Source organism: Oryza glaberrima, chromosome 2 (genome assembly GCF_000147395.1).
Source record: "Oryza glaberrima chromosome 2, OglaRS2, whole genome shotgun sequence".
In the NCBI taxonomy this organism is placed as follows: Eukaryota; Viridiplantae; Streptophyta; class Magnoliopsida; order Poales; family Poaceae; genus Oryza; species Oryza glaberrima.
Window position 1 is genome coordinate 31,608,354 of NC_068327.1, and position 20,372 is coordinate 31,628,725.

Here is a 20,372-nt window from a genome sequence, read left to right on the forward strand (position 1 = left end):
GTGACGACCACTGGTCGAAGGCTTTTTCCGTGGTACGTTGTGGCAGGCACATTCACTGCGCTCTGCTGCCGCTGCTGCTACCGCCCCACGGGCAAAGCGGAGCCCTTTCACTCCCTGCGCACGCAGCGACTCACGCAGGCACACCGCCCCTGTAGCATTCCTCGCAACCACAGTCCACGTCTACCGCTGCTTTCGGCTTGGTACTGATGAGTACTACTGCACCGAAACATTGCTCCTAGCTGATGAAACAACAGGCTTTAGGCTGTAATAAGCCACTGTTTTTAGAAGCGAAGGCCTGACGCTCGACAGTCAGGTCTTGCTTGGGCAATTGGGCTTTTGCCTCGAAAGTAATCAAAACTTGAGTGTACTCCTCATATCATCCACAGCTCAAATCTCTTGATATGAAGCAAAGGTATATTAGCCTTGCCAAGCTGCCTCCTCGTCAAACTCTTCTTTCTATGCCTCCTCACTTTGATAGGCAGATAAAAAATGTTAATAGTGGAATGCTGGTCAATGAAGCTCTTCGGGCCGGTTTGGTTTGAGGTCTAAATTGGCCTTACCAATATTTGACAATTTCAAAGTGTTTAGTGTCTATTTGGTTTGAAGCCAAATTTTGACATGCTTAAGAAAATAGGCCATTTCAATAGTTAACTTAGGCTATTTTAGCTTCAATCTAAACACAACTTTTGCCTTGCCAAAATTAGCCATGTCAAAACTTACCAAAATTTAGCATCGACAAAAATTGGTAAGACCAATTTAGGTTACAAACCAAACCAGCCCTTCGTTCTTCATCCAGGAAGTAAAAAGGAGGTAAAACCATGTCCCACAGCTGTAACTGATGGCTAAGAGCCAAAAAAGGAGCTGTAACTGGGATGGCTAAGAGCAAGTTTAATAGTATAGCCAACTAATAGCTCCAATTCATCTATAGCCAATCTAATAGCTCATTCATACAAAAGTTACATACTACACTATTAATACATGGTCCCACCTATCATACACACACTGCGTCTTAAAGTCCGTGCTACAGCTGGCTATAAATCTGTAGCCCGCTGCTCCTCTCCTCATTTATCTTCTTAAAATATGTTTACAGCTGGCTTATAATCTGCTATTATTGTAGCTGCTCTAAGAGCCAACGGGTAAATGACGCCGATATAGTCCAATATGCAAAGGCTATAACGACGATCTGTCAGACAATTTAAACTCCGCCAACAAGAGACGGCATCGGAATATGCATTGCTTTTAATGAATTTATCATGCTCATGTCCACTGGCCAGGATTGGACCGTCTGCTGCCACCTGCCATCAAACACAAAGTCTCGCTCACTCGCTCCCAATATATAACCACCTAACACTAGATTAAACATGGAAAAATGCATGACCGTCCAGCATAACAATATCCTCCGTCAAGATTCATGTCAAGATTCCAAAGCTACTGGACATACCGAACTCTTCTCTACACTATGCCATCACTCAATAGATCGAGGTTCAAAGAACCCGATCTTCAAATAACAGTACGTATTTTTGTTTCCCCCTCATATACAGATTACATTACAGCTGCAAAATGAACACTTCAGATTACAGACATTTTGCAACGCAGAATTAACATATTTAGTAGTCACTGTTGAAGGGAGAGACCTGGAAGGTTTTCCTATGGGACAACTACTACCTACAAAATCTTAAATGGCAAGCTGTGTGCAACAGCCATGCCAAATTAATGTATAACTACTAGAACATCATTTTGGCTAATTATCCATATCTGGATCTCAATAATATACCATTTCTCCAACAGTCATCGGTGGTTTCGTCCAAACCAGCCGTATTCATTTTTATGGGAGCCGTGCCAGTACCTTAACATAGCCATGAACTGGACTCTTTGTCTGGTTCAGTATGGTTTCTTTGGAACCACATATGAACACCCATACAGTTTGGTAACCCAACGTTGAGCTGCCAATGTAATAAAAAGGCAGCTCATCTTTTCAAGATCAATATGTACAGTTGAGATCGGGATCTAACACTGTAATTCAAAGAGAGAGAGAGAGAGAGTTAAAATGAGCACTAGAATAAATCATCATGCAGTAGACACCTAAGGATCGAAATATACTTGGCTACATACTCCTCCATCCGAAAATATAGCAATCTTGGATCAGATGGGGCTCAACCTATGCACTATGAATCTGGACAGAAGACATGTCCAAATTCATAGTACTAGGTTGAGTCAAGTCCGGTCTTAGGTTGCTATATTCTGGGACGGATAGAGTATTTCATAAAGTGTTAAGATCAAAGGCAATGTTATCTCATGGACATTTGAGCACGGTTTAACTTGCGGTAGGTTTCAACTTTCAAGCTGAAACTGTTGGTAGCTTCATTGTTTCAAAAGGAGGGAAAGATGTCCGAAATAAGACACCATGCTAATCGGCTTCACTGTTTCACAAGGAGGGAAAGATATCCGAAATAAGACACCATGCTATTAGATCAGTTGCACACAAGATACATAAAGGCAAAATTGGTACCTAGGCACTGCACTTAATTGCACTGCACACCTAATAATCATGAATTGGTTGCTGGACTCTGCAAATCATCAACATATGATTTTCTTTTAGGACTTCCCTTCCCCCACACAATGATCAGGAGGGTAGCAAAGTCAGGTGCATCATAGTGCCAGAGAAAGTGATTTCCATTCGATTCTACATACAAATCACTTTAGACTTATGCACAGGAACTAAGTATAGCAGTAACATTAACAGTTATTGCCTCAGAAAATATCCATGCCAGAATTGCCATAACAAAAGGAGAGAATGTACCTTGGCAAATCAGCTCACTGAAGATGGTTAAATTCTTAAAAGAGACTTAGTCCTTCTGATAAAAGGAGAGAACTAGGTCTGTATGTACTGAGAACAATTGCGTGTCCACAAAGAGCTGCCAACAGAAAAAGAAAAGTCCACATACATTAGTCCATGGACCAGTATACAGGCCATGAAAAGAACATGGCATTTTGGGTATCGACATGGTCTCTGAAATACAATTTTGACCACTAATTTCTACTATAATCTATTTGTAAAATCCAACAAAATTATAACGGTATGAAAGTGATTTTTGAGACAAATCCATAATGTGATTTTTCATGTATACAGTTTAGTATTTAAAACGATTGATGTGCAAAGTTTTGAAAGTTTGATATGGTGCATGTCCAAAAAAGACGTACTATCTCTGTCCCAAAATAGTTGTCACAATAGAGTACTGATTGTCGAATCAATCACTTCTCATTCAAATTTCTCCCTATTCTACCCTCAACCACCCTTCCACTCTAACCTATACACCATCTAATGAGGGGCATCATAGACTTTCTTCTCGAACCTTAATATATGCTAAACAACCTAGAATTACAATTATTTTGGGATGGACATAGTATTCAGTATAGGAAGACTTAAAATGCTAAGTGAAGTATCCTATTCAGTGTTGTCCAAGTATATTATTACAATACTTTAGTAGCAAAGAAACAGAACTAGACTATCCGTACATGTATAAGCTGTACTATCAAAACTCAGAAATTCCATTGAACACAAGAAGAAAAGGGAAGACTACAGTTTATACCTTCATAAAGGGCCTCTCACGGGTCGGGAAAGAACCGATGAAGCTCTCTCTTAAAAGCAAGGAAACCTGTGCAATACAGAAAACAATCATTAGTAACTTGTATGCTACACTTGTAAACATGCTGACAGAACATTTTGTCTGGTAACTGCACCACATAACAGCTAGTTTATTTGTCCACAAAGAAAGGGGACACAGAATAACCAGAACAAACACTATATTAACAACAAACCTTGTCATTGTTGGATTGCACATTAGTAATCGTATGAGATCTCAAGTTGGAACACAGCGAATCAAGGTAGGATCTAAGCACTGCCAAGAAACCTTTGGCAGCTTCCACCTGCAATTTGAGAAAATTGAATATCCCTCAAGGCTTTGACTAAATATGAAAGCTCATACAGTTCATTAACCAGTGAAAAAAATATTGAACCAGGAAAAAAAAATCAGTTCGGAAAAAAAAATCGGACTTCAACTAACAGAGACCATGTTGCAACAGCAAGGATAAGCGTGCCATGAAACCAGTGGAGCACATTTATGGATTCTATAACAATTATATCAGCAAAAGAGAAAGAAATATAAGTTCAACAATATCAGGATGCATCCTAAGTTGGGAACAGATCACGAGATACAAGATAACATGAAGAATCAAACAAATTAAGAAAATACCTGGGCATCTGTACATTCATAAACGGGCCTCTTTCTTGCTAGAAAACTCTCTCCCACTAGTCTGGAATGGTATGGACGCAGGGCAGAAAGCAACTCCTTCTGCTGCGGGAGTTGCGGGACAGAAGTAGACTTGATCTACATTTCAAGATAAAAACATGTATCAGCAAATAGCTGGTTGCATGACTCACATCATTCTTTTACCAGTGATAGCACGGTATTATGTGATTTTCTATTGGAAATTTTGTAATAGATAGCAGGGAACATATAGTTTTCATCACGAGGTCCCATAATAAAAAGATAAGACTCAAAAAACAAGACTTGCTGATCCATTTACATGTATTCACAATTCCGCAAATAATTGAATATCCAGCAAAAGAGTAAAATTGTTGGAATGTTAATGCAATAACAGGCACCTGATTCTTGTTGGCATCAATAACCACGGCGTTCACTAGCCTGGAATGTACATCGGATGTCTTGTTCTGCACACCAACCTAAGGAAGATAACTGTTATTAATCCTGGATCAGACAGTCCACACTTAAGGGTTTGTTTGGCACTGCGCTATGGGCTGAAATGCCCCCTCGTTTCCCATGAGCACACTTCCCAAACTGCTAAACGGAGCATTTTTAGCAAAAAATTTCTATCCAAAAGATTCTTTTAAAAAAATCTAATAGATCCATTTTTCAAGTTTATATTAGTTAATACTTAATTAATCATGCGCTAATCACCCGCTTCGATTTCCATGCATGAACTAGCTAATTCAAACCCCAGTGTCAAACGCAGCCTAACTCGATTAACATTTATTTTAGACAATTGAAATAATTGGTGGTGTATAAGTCACAATCTACTGGACCAATGCCCACATATTCAGCAGTAAACGAATGTGAGGTCTATAAATCTAGGTCTCATCCCACCCTGTTAAATGTACACACTAACAGCACCTGTACAATCTTATCCTTTCTCACCTTTGCATTTATCAAGATAAATAAGGTCAAGAGAACTCACTATGTATGGAACAGGTGCATCAAGAAAGTCCATCATGTCGTTTGGCAAGACCTGGAAACAAATAATGTAGAATATCAGAGCAAATACATTGCTTAGCTCTGCTCAAATCTGATTCATCCAAAGTCACAACGTCAACGTACCGGTATGAGTAGACTCTGCCACTGATATGGGCGTATCAGAGGTATGATGGACAAAACTGAAGCAGAAAGCATTCCCTGGCCATTGGAAATGATGAAAAGTTGACATGAAATGTAAGTAAAAACTCAATAAATGCTGAATTCTTGTTATTCATCAGCAAAGAACCAACCAAAGGTTCTACACAAGAACTCGAAAGAAAATATTGTACATGGTAGGGACATAATTGAATAAATTAACAAATCTACTTACCTATAAGGTTCAAGCGTTCCTCTTTTAATAACAAATAAACTCATAAAGAAGAATCAAAAGTGTTGCTAGAGCTAAAGCACATGGCTAAATAACACGCGGCAACGTATGTTAATGATTTGATTGAGTAACAACTATGCATGGTAGTTCTAGAGTTATAACAGGAATTACTTCTGTGATGCCCAGATAAAGATAAGCAATAGATTAACTGATCATCATTGTAACAACAAAAATATAAAATACGATAATGCCAGAATTTAAAAGCCTTGGAGGCTTACCAAATTAGAACAAACAATAATAATCTGTTTCTCCAGCAGTGCTGCAGCAAAAAGTGTCATTACCTGTCAACAGTATCATTTCAAAATGAGAAATACAGGTAAATATCAGGTAGTACTCCAAAGCAATTTATAGACAGCTTCAATTTTTGAGCCAGCATGAATAAAGCACATGCACAAAGGATGTGGAACACTAGATCATCCATTACGTTTCATTAAAAAATCTGATCTAGTGAGACGGATGGGTCATAGAGACAGGCATCAGTTTGTTTCTTATTATGGAATCATTGTCAAGTGGAGTAACAAACAAGCAATAATACTAAAAGGCTAATTAGCCCACAGTGCAAAGCAGAGACAATTTCATGTCATCGAATGCAGTAAAGTGCACCACACATTCCATGCACAGAATCAACTGATTTCCGTCTTGTTCTTTCATTAAAAACTCACTATTAACATAGTTCCAAAATCACATCTGGAGTAAGCCAGACAAAATGGCACTGCTAAAGTGTTATCCTATTGACGTGATTATCCTAAAGCATTATCCTATTGACGTGATTATCCTAAAGCGTTATCCTATTGACGTGATTATCCTAAAGCATTATCCTATTGACGTGATTATCCTAAAGAAAAATCAAGACAGATACCTCAATGATGCAAATTGGCCACTTGCAAATAGTTAGCAGTTGAGCATGGAAAAAAATCAGTTCACAATGGGTAGCACTTGTGTATTTTGAAAGTATGACGACAATCTTCTATAAATGACACCTCTAAGCAACTAGTAGTGGTAAATAATTAATTAGGTTCTGCAAAGGAAAATAAGTCATCTCAGCAATACGCGAAGAATCTTACATGCTCCAACCTGAGGCATCCACAAATGGATGCCACAGCCCATGTTGATAAAGCAGTCGATTCCTCCTCGGCAAATAGCGCATTGCGCATCTGAAAAGGAGTGGACAAAGCTTAGACATAGTATTCATGTATATACATAGCAAATAGCTTATGACACCAGAGTGGACAATGATAAATGCATAATATTGCAACACATCAGTATATCTCACCTCAGCCACCTCTAAACTTGTATCACATGACCGCAGATCAATAGTAGAACCAGCAATATGAAGAACTGTTTCACCTGGCCGGTGAAACCTTAGAGGATGAAGGTGATCCAACGGGTGAAAAGTAAGGGATGAACCCCTGGCAGGACACTGCAGCTGATAGTACTGAGAAACAACTTGCAGAGATCCATATTTTTTTGCCTGAAGAAAACAATAAGTTACCAAATATACCAAGAAAAAAAGAGAGACAGATGAGCAAAAATTTGTGTCATTTTATGCAAATAGCACCTTAGCCCATTGCGATATATTGTTGTGGCCAACTAAGTCTCCATGACCAATTGATGATGGCTCCTCCAAATCCGATTCATGGCTATCGCTTCTGAAATTTATGCCTTCAGAAGGAGAGTCCTGGGAACTGCAGTAAATAGTGCTAACTACTTTATTATTTTATTCAGCTAGTGATGCACAAAATTAAGAAGTAACAAGACGATTTCAAGTGAGAATATCAGAATTCAAGAAACATAGGAATAGGTTATGTAAAATAACATACTAGTGCCTTAATTATGTGGAGGATAACATACCCTGGAGATGATTCAGAACCTTCACAAAGGCGAGAGCGCATGAGAGGTAGAATAGTATCATTAACAAAGATGTCAAGCTGTTCATCGTTCACATCATCCTGTAAAGAATAGCCACAATTTTCTGTGGTATCAGATTCCTTCAGGATAACTGGTACAGAATCCAGTTCATGAAGCTCAATCCCAGATTGATCGGCAGTTGTATCTTCTGATAAACAATTGTCAGGCCTTTCAAGAGTATCACACTGAGGAGCTGTTCCTGTTACAAGATCATCCTGTACTACACATTCCTGTTGGACTTCTTTGCAGTTTAAGTCCAATTGGTTATCTCTACATTCAGAACTGCTGTCAGTGTCAGACAGCTCCTTTGAACAAACTCCCACACTTGATTCAGAGGATTTTTCCAGATCTACTGCATGACCATCGAAATATTGTTTTTCTGTTGCAAGTTCAGTTCCTTCGCAGACAACATCATCCTCACAGGTTTCCTCAGGTGATAATGATGTAAGCAAGCTAACCCCATCAGTGAGCCATTCGAGACGCTCTTCCATAAGAATACTGTTTGTGAAAGTCATATGCAAAAGAAGTGGCATCAAGGAGAATATCAATATTGCGTATAGATCTGGATAGCATGAAAGACACTCATACAACAATGTTTAACAAAGAGCAAATTGAGCAGAGCCAATCGCAGGAACTTTGGATGCAATCTAAAATATTATTTATGCCATAAATAGAAATCCTGAACTTACATCCCCATCCTGAGATCTTGAAGCATTTTGTGTTCAAGCTCACAAGGAAACAAATTAACCATTGGATACACATAATAAAGCAGATAATTGACTCCAATGTTAAGTTAAAAGCATTACTAGAAAACTAGAACACTGTGCCAATTGTGGAAAATATAAGGGAGCAAGTGATTGAATTCATGGTTTTAAACCCCAAACCTTCTTAGTTGCTTATTCTAGTATTCTTGTCTAAGATATCGATGCTTATTCTAGTTGCTGTGATGTAAAAATGTTACTTGCAGAAGCAAAAGAAGCAACAAACTTGTATATGTTTTCCGAAACTAGCAGCGCAATTGAAAATGTAAAAGCTCTTTATGGCTAATAAGGACCAAAAGCAGCCGATCAATATTTTTTACGCAAGAACTAGTGATCAAAATTAGAACATACAAATGGTACACAAGGATGAGGCTTCCACTTCTGCTGAGTGCAGACCGGAAAGGTGGCAAAGCAAAAGACTGCCAAAAATAATGAATATTTACAATTCAGCAAGATAACAAGCGATAATTGTGATCACTATACCGTACCTCTGTAGCACCCCAAAGTGCAGTTCAAAGAATGGGAGCCTGGAAAAGATGCAATAGCATCGCAGTGTAGTTATTACATAACGACTCCGGCGTGGAAAGACAGGTTTTTCACTTGTGAGCATAGAAACCAGCTTCGAAGGTCTCTGTACAATCTCTTCAACTAACACGCAGCATCCATATAGTGTAGAGTCATCAGCAACCTGCAGTCTTTCGATAATCAGCAACCTATTGAAGTAGAGTGATATATTGGAGAAAGAAATACATTTACCTGTAAACGGAACACGAAAGACTGGTTGCTTTCTTTAAGTTGCTCCTGAAATGGGCAACTTACTATATAAGATTATGGATAAAAAAAATCATGACACAGGACTATATTACACAGGCTGTAAATCCTTAGAGAGCATCACCATTATATGGTGTTGAAAAAGACAAAATTAGCACGGAGAAACAGTCACCTGTCCTAGGAGGATTTCATTCAGCTCACTGAATGAGGGGGTCCGTTCAACCGCATGGACCTAATACAAACATAAACATAGGTAAATTGTTTTGAGGGTATACAGTGCATGATCTGACAAAACTACAGATGGAGGATTGGATGTTAAGCAATCAATGCATATGTGTTTTCATTCAGAAGAAACAAAGAATATCAGCAGTGGTTGCAGCCTGCAGCAAAAACAAGAAGGTAAACACTATTAGCAGTATGTAGCCCAAATGTAACAGACCTGTACACCTCCAGGAAGACAGAACGAGAGGATATCCCTGTACTTGAGTGGTAGAGGCCTCTCTGGAGGGTATGCAAAAAGAACCTAAGGAGTAAGCAGGCAAAAGTAATCAGCAAAAGTTTCAAGTGCATGAAAGAAGACACAAAGCGGATGAGGTGAGCTATAACCTGAGGTTCCAAATTTGACAATGCATGAACTTGGTGGTGATTGTTACCGAATATATTTCTCGGTTTCTTTACATCTTCCTCATTGCTCCCTAGTGCAATGTTTTCTAGCTCATGGATATCTGCCTGAGGAGGGAGTCCAACAATCACAATGCTCTCGAAAAGATGTGATGGTTCTCTGATGCACCTATTACCCTGGTCCAGAAAAGAATTTTGACAGTTTTGAGCAAGACCAGAACGGGTACAACCACAGAAGAACAGAAATGAGAAAAACAACGTCACACTCTTCAAAGTACTTTCCAGAAACAACTCTACAGTGGCTTGCATGCTGAAGCAAAGTGACTCGCAATAATCATCTATGAAAAACAAAGTGTATATAATTCTAAAGTGTTTGCCACAATTTACCAGTCTTATTAACTTAAAAAAGCTAGGTTACAACACAGTGGTATTTAAATTCATCTGTTGCACTCAAATAATTACTCGGAAACATGGTGAACACACATAAAAGTGTGCAAGTAAATGAGTTGCTCTGGTGCTTATGAGGTGTTAGGTATGACCGTATGAAGTTTGCCACAATTTACCGATCTTACCAGTTTAAAAACGTTAGGCCTTTCAATGGTGTGGTATCCAAATATTATTGGGTTCTTTTTTTTTTTGAAGTGGAGAGAGAGCCTCTCCCGTTTCCATTAATAGAAACGATAGTAGTTCATTACAAGATATAATCTGAAAGCAGAACAGCAGAAAAGATAAAGCTGAACTGACTGCTCACAAATGGCGCCATCCCACCATTTTGATGCATCAGCAGCAACAACTTTTGCACTTTGGCCCTACAAAGTCTAAGAAAGCTGTACCAACAAAGACAAAGGTAGACGAGAAACAAAGCTACCCTATTGAGTTCTTACTGTACATGGCTATTGCACTGGAATAAGTACTCAGAATTCAGAGGCACTTGTGAACAAGTACATAAGAATATAACAAAATGGATATTTTTGTTATGATGCTCAGGTTATTTCAACCATTACAGAACAAAGGTAACTGCTATTTATAATCTATAGAGTGTGAAACTGTCCACAGATGACTAGTATAAATGTAATCATAACTGTTGAGTAAACCTTCCTAAATAGTTTCAAATAATTCAGCAAAATGCTGATAAGTCACCACTCACTACACAAGTACACATGATAGATACATGAGCAAGGTGAAAGAACCAAAGTAAAACTTTCATGCAAATCAAACTCAATGTGTGATAGATCATTGAGCCTGACAAGCGATATTAAATGAGTTCTGGTATTTTCTATAAGTAAAACTCCAAGACAAAAAATGTTGATCAAAAAATACACATAGTTCGTGTAAATGGAACAACATAGACGTTGAAGCGACTGTTATCTTGTCTTGTGACCATGCTATGACCTGTATAGGTTGTAATGGGAAAGAATTAAGACTAACATCCCTAAGATGAACTGCAAGTTTGTATATTATGCTTGAAAAACAACTGCCAATGAAGACACACAATTGAACAACTAGTGAAAAAAATAGCATATTTAGCTCTGTTTTGTGCACTACTGTACTCTGTCATAGCAGTTAGAGGATACAGGTCACTCATAAATTAAAGCTCTGAATTAAAGACCCAAGTTAATCTGCAAAAGTATGTCCACCAACATATAGATTGAAAATGCGATACATACCAGCGACTTTAGTTGGAACCTGGACCACTGGCGCTTTTGTGTTGTGAGAACCTCCGGGTTGTAAGATCCAGACACTTCAGGTGACGTTGAAAACCCTTTCAGGATCTTCGAAAATTGTTGTTGCAGCTTCTGCATTGGGCTGCCACTCTCTTCTCTGGAAGAGTACACCACAGATGGTCGTGTTGACTGTACAGTGGCTGCAGAAGCTGCAGCAATAAATGCTCTCGCTACCTCTTCAGTTGTTTGCATCAGGTGTGATGTGTTGAATTTGAGCCCTTCAGATCCATCGTTCTTGTCCACCATTCTAAATGCTTCCTATTCATGCAAGCAAGGAGATTGTCATTCCAGTAGTGTGATTGAGCATGCGCATATCCGTCAGACAACATCAGGACACAGGACACATATCATGGAAATACGTAGGGTAACAAACAAAACTTGAGCATTACACCATGATCATGATCCAGTGGTAGCATCTATCGTACAAGTAAATCATCTTCTCGGCTTTGAACCACTTAAATTAAATTCGACAGAACCTATGGCCTACACAACCTACAGTCCTGGGAACGTAAATTTGTGAAATCTACCTCATACAGAACAATAAATCAGCTTGTACCTCACTCTGATATCCAACCAGAAGCCACCTAACAGCAAACCGTGTGCACTTTACCTACCTAAAAAGCGGTCCACTTGAATAATCATCGAACTTTTCCAAAATTAATCACTGAGTGCATGGTTGAATCCAAAAGGGCAAAAGGTGACAACAAATCGAACAATACCACATAATCCGATACTACTATGATCGATTTATATACTTCGAAAGTAAGAAAATGCATTATCAGCGACCGAAGCATTCTATATTAAAAAAAAACTAGCAAAATCGTACAGAGCAACCACTCGATCTTAGTGTTATGACCTAAAATTCGCGAAAATACCACATCCAACAGACTGTTTGACTACTCCAAATCCATCATACAGGCGACAGTAACCTCAAAGTGCCAAATCGATAGGGAAATCGCACCCTCCAACCAGAGTCAGATGCTCTCAGAATTTAACAGTAGAAAACCCATACCCCCACTACGGTCGACGAAACATCCCCGAAAAGAATCTCAAAACACACACACACAGAGAAAAAAAAATAATAGGGAAAAGCGCTCCGAATCGGCTCACCTCACCTGACGCGGCGGCGGAGGGGAGGGCTTTGAAGCTTCACCCCGCGAAGATCTCCTCGCCTCGGCTCTCCTCTCCCCGCTGCGCGCGCGCGCGCCGCCGCCGCCGCCGAAATGGACCCGCCGAACTAGCAACGAATGGGATGGCGGCCTCCTCCCCTTCCCCTCTCCTCCTCCTCCTCCTCTCCTTTTTTTTTCCCCTTCGGATTTGTGGTTTAATGCGTCGATCCGTTCGATTAAAACCAGAGGCGATTCGTCGCGGAAAAAAAATTAAGTGGCGTGATTTGGTTCGGCGCTTGGGCTGTGGACTGGACGAGGGGGGAGGAGAGATTTTGAGAAGGCGAGTTTTTCGTGGACGAGTGGGAGTCTGCTGGAACTGGGGGGCGATCTGTCTCTCTGCTCGTGGGGCCCGTGCAAAGGAGGGTGCCTGAGTTGACCCGAGCCGTGTGGCCCTCCGTGTGGCCGGGTGCCTCGCTTGCCGCCACGCCATCCGACGCGTGGCTGCTTCTGGCTGGAGCCAACAGAGAGTACGTTTTTTTTTTCTTTCCGAGGGAAAAAATGCAGTAGAAGTACACGACAGCAGGCATGCAGAACAGGCCTTGTTTGTATGCTCGCGTTATTAAATAGCCCTCTAGAATCTTACTATTTAGAATTATTAAACATAGATTATGGATAAAACCGGTTTTATAATCCCTAGGCTATTTTACGAGACGAATCTAATGATATATATTAATCCATAATTAGTGGTTGATTACTGTAGCATCACTGTAGCAAATCATGGATTAATATACCTCGTTAGATTCGTCTCGCAAAATAGCTTAGGGATTATGGAATGGGTTTTGTCAATAATTTACGTTTAATACTCTTAAATAGCAAGATCCAAACAGCGCGTAGTAGTAAGGGAGTGTTTAGAACTTTAGATCAGGCTATAAATGTTTGACGTGTCACATCACATATTATATAGAGTGTCTCACTGAGTGTTCGGGCACTAATAAAAGACTAATTACAGACTCCGTCAGTAAACTGCGAGATGAATTATTAAGCCTAATTAATTCATCATTAGCAAATATTTACTGTAGTACCACATTCATGAAGCAGTTAGGTTTAAAAAAATTGTCTTGCAAATTAGTCGTAATCTGTACAATTAGTTTTTTAGATTATTTTTAATACTTTATGTAGGTATTTAAACGTTTGATGTGTCAGTGTGTAAAAATTCTGGCAGAGATCTAAAGGCCTAAATCAAACGATTTCTTTTAAGATGAATAAATCAAACGTTTTGCAACAATAATTGTACGGTTTTTAAGCTGTTTAGGGATAAATGATACTAGGACGACTTAAAAACTAGTGGTACTAGTACTCAGGAAGAGTCCAACAAGTTTAGTCTCGGCAATCAACTTTTTCTTTCTCTCAATTAAGTTGTTTTGAATATTGATTCAGTCGTTTTCTGCTTGGTTGCTACCGAGCATTACACCCTGTGTTGTTTTTGTATTTTTTGGACAACTAGTTGTGGATATGCTCGATAAGAATATAAGATACTCCAAGCTCATATCTTCGGGACTTTGTTTATTCTTCAGACCCTTTTTACTTTGATTGGAAAATCTCTGCTCCTAAAAAATTGCAAGTAACAGGAGTGTGACCAATGAAACTGGTAGAGAAATGAGTATATAGGAATGGTATTCTCAGATTTATACGTCAATCACTTAACTACATTTGTAATTACTTCCTCCGTTTTAAGTTATAAAACTTTCTAGTATTACATACATTTATATAGATATTAATGAATCTTAATACATTAATATGTATATGAATATGGGTAATATTATAAAGTTTTATAATCGAAACGGAGGTAGTAAGTCGGAGTGTGTAAAAGGCAAGAAGCTGAGGCTCAAACTCCAGAATCCAGATGTCAAAGCCTCTAGTAGAACAATTCTGAAGGTACGAGCAGTACGACACATGTACAGTGATGACGTTTTAAAGCCGGTATCCATAGCCATCAATGAAGTGGTTCCGCCGTTTCGCAGCAGTTGAAAAAAATTATGTGGACACATTGTACCTACCTAAGTACTCTTAGGGAGTGAGTTAGGGTGAGAAAGCATATCGTAGTCCGCGCACACACTTCCCAAACTACTAAACGGCGTGTTTTTAGCAAAAAAAAATTTCTATAGGAAAGTTGCTTTAAAAAATTATATTAATCCATTTTTTAAATTTAAAATGGTTTATACTCGATTAATCATGCGCTAATGGCTTATCTCGTTTTACGTATCTTTCCAATCTTCTCAATCCCCTATCCCTCAAACTTACCCTTAGGCTCTATTCGTTCTGGAGAGATAGGGGAGATTGAGTCTCGTTTTCCGCGTCCACGCTTTTCAAACTACTAAATGGTGCATTTTTTGCCAAAAATTTCTATAAGAAAGTTGCTTTTAAAAATCATATTAATTCATTTTTAAAATTTAAAATAGTTAATACTCAATTAATCATGAGCTAATGGCTCACTTCGTTTTGCGTATCTTCCCAATCTCCTCAATCCCCTCCTCCTCAGACAAACCCTTAGCTATGCAAAGTACAGTACAATTCTTTCGCTCTTCCATTTGTAGCTGTACTCTCGTGTTTGCAGAAGTTAAACTCGCTACCAAGATTTACAAAAACCAAGTGGTTATTACGTGTGATATCCTTTTAAATTTTCGAAACCACGATATAACTCATGATAACTATGTGGTTTCGTGGTAACCACGCGGTTACCGTGATAACCGTTAAACCTTGAGCCGTGAGGTGATAGTAATCTTGTCTAAAATAGTTTGGTAAACCCTGCATGCTACCCTTGTTGATTTTAACGCTTTGCTCCTGCGAGCAACGATTTTTGACGTTAATGAGTACTATCAAGCTGAATACTAGCTGATCATCCCATTGCCGCATAAGATCAGTGAGTGCTACAGCGACACGAACTCGCCCTGCTGATCTCCATCTTTTTCTCTGTCTGGGCCACGCTTGAGAAAGCCGCCTGGGCCCATTGCTCGGAAATCAATCAATCATTTCATTTCTTTGTGAACTACTCACTCCATAAAAAAAAAAAGACAAACCTGGATATTCGTGTCCAACTTTAACTATTCGTCTTATATGAAATTTTTTTATAATTTATATTTTCATTGCTGTTTGATGATAAAACATGATTAATATTTTATGCGTGACTTGTCTTTTTAATTTTTTCATAATTTTTAAAAATAAGACGGACGGTCAAACGTGGAACATGGAAACCATGGTTTGTCTTTTTTTTTTGACGGAACGAGTAAGGCATGATCTAGTTCTCAACTTTTTCTTCAAACTTCCAACTTTTCCATCACATCAAAACTTTTCTACATACAAATTTTCAACTTTTCCGTCACATCGTTTCAATTTCAATCAAATTTACAATTTTGGCGTGAACTAAACGCACCTGAACCCATGCCATGCCACCCCTTTCAGCTTTAGCCATGGTTTCCAATGCAGCATTCAGCTCTGCCGTTTACTTTTATGCTGCTATCCAGCAGAATTTTCTCTCCCTGATACGGCTGTGTTTAGTGCAGTGCAAAGTTTAGATTTTAGTTGAAATTGGAGATGATGTCACTAAAAAGTTGTATGTGTATGATAGGTTGATGTGATGAAAAAGGACTGAAGTTTAGATCCAAACTTTAAATCTAAAGACAGCCTACCTGAACTTTCGTAGAGTCTTGAGATCGGGTCATTGCGAAAGTCCATTTGTTGCATTTTGGTCTGGAAATTGTTCGGCGAAAAATCTCGGAATGCATTGGTGGATATGTCAATTGCATCAGCCCATGCCTGCATGGTGGGGAGCTGGACATGGGAATTGTACCACGCAAGAAAACGACGGGTGATTGAGCAGATAGGCTGTGTGCACTATTCTGAATTTCTGATTCCAATTCCTGGTCTGGTAGCATGCCAGCCCAGCTCTCTGCATTGCTAGCCTTTCTCAGGCTCAGAATCTGAACTTCGTTTGATGGAGGATTTGGGTTTACTCTGACGGAACATCCTGCAGCTTCACCAAAGTAATTAAGGCCGAGTTTAGTTCCAAATTTTTTCTTCAAACTTTCAACTTTTTCATCACATCAAAACTTTTCTATACACAAGCTTTCAACTTTTTCATCATATCGTTTCAATTTCAACCAAACTTTCAATTTTAATACGAACTAAACACACCATAAATAGGAAAGTTTTGATGTGATAGAAAAGTTAGAAGTTTGAAGAAAAAATTTAGAACTAAACACGGTCTAAAACATGAGATGAACAAAACCAAAGGTGAGGGATGTATACTCTACTAGCATTGGCAAGTGTGACGATGCATAAAGAAAGAATGTTCTTCCATTACGTGGTGCCCATACACGTCGATGCAATTAATTCCGTGATAGATGAAGAGGATGGAGAGATGACACGACCTCGCGAGCCTAATCCGAATTGGATAGATTTAGTGATCCGGCTTTACGATTGCTATCCAAATGAGAGAGAAAAAAATATTTTTAGGGGGCTTTCTTTCCTCTTGAAAAGGACCACATTTCTTTATCCACGAGCTGTTAGCATCAGTGCATCACGCCGTCGCCAATGAAAGAAAGAAAGAGAAAGGGAGGAAAGGTTAGCATCATGATTATTGAGAACCTGTCATAGCTGTCAAGCAGAGTTGCTGATCGATTTGTAGACTCAGATAATTATATGTCATTTTGGGCCCTGCCAATCAGCCGTTGCCTGATCAACAGATCACTAGACTAATGAAGAGTGCCGCGTCATCCTTCGTCTGATGGCATCATTAGCCCATATGCTGCTAGATGCAAGAACTCGATCGAGGACATGAACATTTCGGGCTTGTTTGGTTTGAATCAAATTTTTGCCATACCAAAATCTTAATAGTGCTAAAACCTTAGCAAGTTTTAGCACTACCAAATTAGGTAGTATTGAATTTGGACTATTGTGACAAAAAATTGGTAGCAAACCAAATATGTATTTGCTACTATTGAAGTAGCAAAAAAATTAGTAGGGCAATAAGTTGGTTGCAAACCAAACAGGCCCTTGGTTGCATAGATCTAACACAATTACTATGGGTGTGTTTAGTTCACACCAAACTCTAAACTTTTCCATCACATCATATCACATCCAAAACTTTCCTACTCACATTAACTCCTAACTTTTTTCCAAACTACCAATTTTCCCCAAACTTCTCCTTAGACTTCGGAACTAAACACAGCCTATACGGCAAAGGCCACTTGCTGACAGATCTAGCAAACGCCACCTGCTCTGCTGCAGAACCCCTTGCTGGTAGGTAAACAGAGTGCAGGTTGTGCATAGAAAAAACTACTAGTTCCCTCTGTATGCAAAAATGTTTGCACTTAGGCCTTGTTTAGTTCCTAACTTCTTTTCTTCAACAAGTTTTTCCGTCACATCAAACTTTTCTACACATAAATTTTCAACTTTTCCATCACATCGTTTTAATTTTTTCAAACTTACAATTTTAACGTGGAGCTAAACACAGTAAACACAATACACAACTGACTGGCCTGGTGTTGGCCTGGTGTTACCTTGCCCGACTTCTATGTCAGAGACATTGACATTGATGCTCTGCCAAACCAGCCAAATTATCAAAAGTATCAAACCCTTCCTCTTTATAAGAAGTTGTTGAATAGCTGACGCATTCTTCACCACTAGTTGCCGGTTGAACACTGGCGTTGCTTTTATCTGAATAATACTAGCACTTCCACTTGCATTGCATAAGACCCCCTGACCTTGTGTTGTCTCTTGTGGCTTCAGGCCTTGAACGTCCAACAACTTCAGGAGGGTAGGAGAGCCAAAAGAAAACGGTCTGTTGAGTATCATTGGTGTCTGACTGAAATGCTGCGTAAACGCAGTAGGTGAGATCATAGTGGATATGGCCGGACCGCCGGACAGTTCGATGGATACAGAAGAGATAGGCTCCTTGAGACTTTCTGTTTCGCTAGCAGACAGGAGCTGAGCGACTAAACCGGGGAGTACTGCCAACAAAACGTAAGGCAGATAGCCAGATATGGAACTTCTGGACTAATCTGATGCAAATTTTCCATTTTTTAGTCCACGACTCCACATATCATCTGATAGCAAGGGCTTGTTCAGTTTGCTACCATTTTCAACCTTACCAAGTTTTGATATTGCCAATTTTTGGTAAAGTTGTCAAAATTTTGGCAAGGTTAACAAATTTTGGCAAGATTTCATATGTACTTTCTAAAATTTAGTAACAAACTAAACGTAGCTAAAATTTTGACTACTTTAATAAAAGAAAATAATATGGTTGAAAATAACGTCAAGGTAAACAGGCCCCAAGTTTGTGAATATGAAGCTAACCGTTGTACTGAGCCACTGCAAGACCAGTTTAATGCAGTGTTGGCCCATGAGTCATGCTGACCACAAGGGCTCGTTTCGATGGGCCTAAATGAGGCCCACTTACATGTATGGGCTAGACACGATGCCTACTCATACTGAACCGATACATCATATTATCGTGGAATAAGTCCATTTTACGTTCACCATTTCATCAAATTTAAATTGCACCCGAAACCATAATACCTGAAATCTTCGCACCCTCAAATTGTAAAACCAGATTAAATTACGTCCTCTAGTATTATAGATGGTTGGTTTCACTGACGTGGTAAGTTGACTCAGTCCCGTCCTGACTAGATGTTTACGTGGCAAAAATAAAAGTGGACCACATGTCATACTTACTCTCCTCCCCTCTTCTCTCCCCCTCCTCTCTTCCCTAAAAAAAATGGCCTCGGAGACAACTAGGAACCGGGTAGCGAACGCCGACAAGCATGACCACCTCAATCCCATACGTCCACGTCGGCCTGAACACGCCGCAATAGCTTCCTCCTCCACTCTCGCCACCTTCTCTTCCTATCGACGCCAGCACCCTCCTCCTCCGCGCACCTCAATGATTTGTGCACCGAACACCAACATTGTGTGCCCCTCGTACGCAACCGGCCCACCTCCCCCTTCTCCACCCACTCCACGGTGGAGACCGCTTCATCTTACTCATTTGGCTCCATCCTAGCCACCCCCCTAGTCATTCTCAATCTTAGCTCGAGAGCCATAGGGGATGGGAGGTCAAGCAGGAACTCCTAGTCATGACGATGCCGAATTGGGAGATATGTGCAATGAGCTCAGAGATGACGTAGAAGGTCGAGGATGGGGCGATAGAGGGTGCGGGAATCTATGCCAACGATGAAGCTCAGCCTCCCCCTCCAACGACGGACGGGAAATGGGATCACCAGCCGCCTCCCTCGCTGCCAACCGTTGAATGGTGTGCGTGGTTGGGAAAAAGAGAAGAAAAAAGTGGACATTGATATGTGGGTTCATATATTTTTTTTATTTTCTTCTTCCCACTCACCCCATCCGTCCCAAAAAAAATCCAATTATAGCTATGAACCTGGATATATGCGTGTCCAGGTTCGTAGCTAAGATTTACCTTTTTTCTGAGACAGTAGTACATGCAGGGCTCATATGTTTTTTAATTTCTTTTTGTTGACTAGGATACCATGTTAGTGAAATCAGCCATCCATATTACCATTAGATCTAATTTAACTCGGTTTGCAATTTAGAGTTAAGATTTTGGGTATGACGATTTAGTGACGTGATTTAAACTCGATGGAAAAATGAGGGACCTGAAGTGGACCTTTTCTATTCTCGTCGTAAAAAGATGCCCAAATTCACTCGATTCCGTCACCGGGGCCATTGGCAACTAATCACCTCCAGGCTCCAGCCCAGCCCAA

At 39.7% G+C, this 20,372-nt stretch overlaps 1 protein-coding gene across 9 annotated transcripts; it reads right to left on the minus strand.

Annotated features, from left to right (window-relative positions):
- Window positions 1-925: 925 nt before the first annotated feature.
- On the minus strand, window positions 926-12,964 carry LOC127761953 (uncharacterized). Of its 9 annotated transcripts, none has more exons than XR_008015334.1 (21): window positions 12,596-12,964; window positions 11,429-11,743; window positions 9,747-9,938; window positions 9,580-9,663; window positions 9,313-9,372; window positions 9,126-9,170; window positions 8,858-9,057; window positions 7,552-8,106; window positions 7,259-7,385; window positions 6,974-7,171; window positions 6,765-6,854; window positions 5,919-5,981; window positions 5,397-5,471; window positions 5,257-5,307; window positions 4,667-4,744; window positions 4,254-4,388; window positions 3,820-3,927; window positions 3,591-3,656; window positions 2,801-2,915; window positions 2,510-2,567; window positions 1,371-2,013 (listed from the first exon to the last, which is right to left on the minus strand). XR_008015334.1 is itself a non-coding variant. In XM_052286291.1 (20 exons), exons 2-19 carry the CDS (start codon window positions 11,729-11,731, stop codon window positions 2,847-2,849), a joined length of 2,499 nt encoding a protein of 832 aa, XP_052142251.1. In that variant the 5' UTR covers window positions 11,732-11,743; window positions 12,596-12,964; the 3' UTR covers window positions 926-1,295; window positions 2,801-2,846. The 9 variants fall into 9 exon arrangements, 5 of the variants coding, with proteins under 5 accessions (XP_052142251.1, XP_052142252.1, XP_052142249.1 ...); XR_008015332.1 differs by having other exon boundaries at window positions 1,371-2,420; XR_008015333.1 differs by having other exon boundaries at window positions 2,510-2,683.
- Window positions 12,965-20,372: the final 7,408 nt, after the last annotated feature.

Coding starts and splice junctions, on each gene's coding strand:
- LOC127761953 (XM_052286291.1), bottom strand. CDS start 11,731: ATGGTGGACAAGAACGATGGATCTGAAGGGCTCAAATTCAACACATCA. Junction 9,664..9,746: donor TGTCAAATTTGGAACCTCAG/GTTATAGCTCAC, acceptor CTTACTCCTTAG/GTTCTTTTTGCATACCCTCC. Junction 4,745..5,256: donor ATGCACCTGTTCCATACATA/GTGAGTTCTCTT, acceptor TATCTTCCTTAG/GTTGGTGTGCAGAACAAGAC.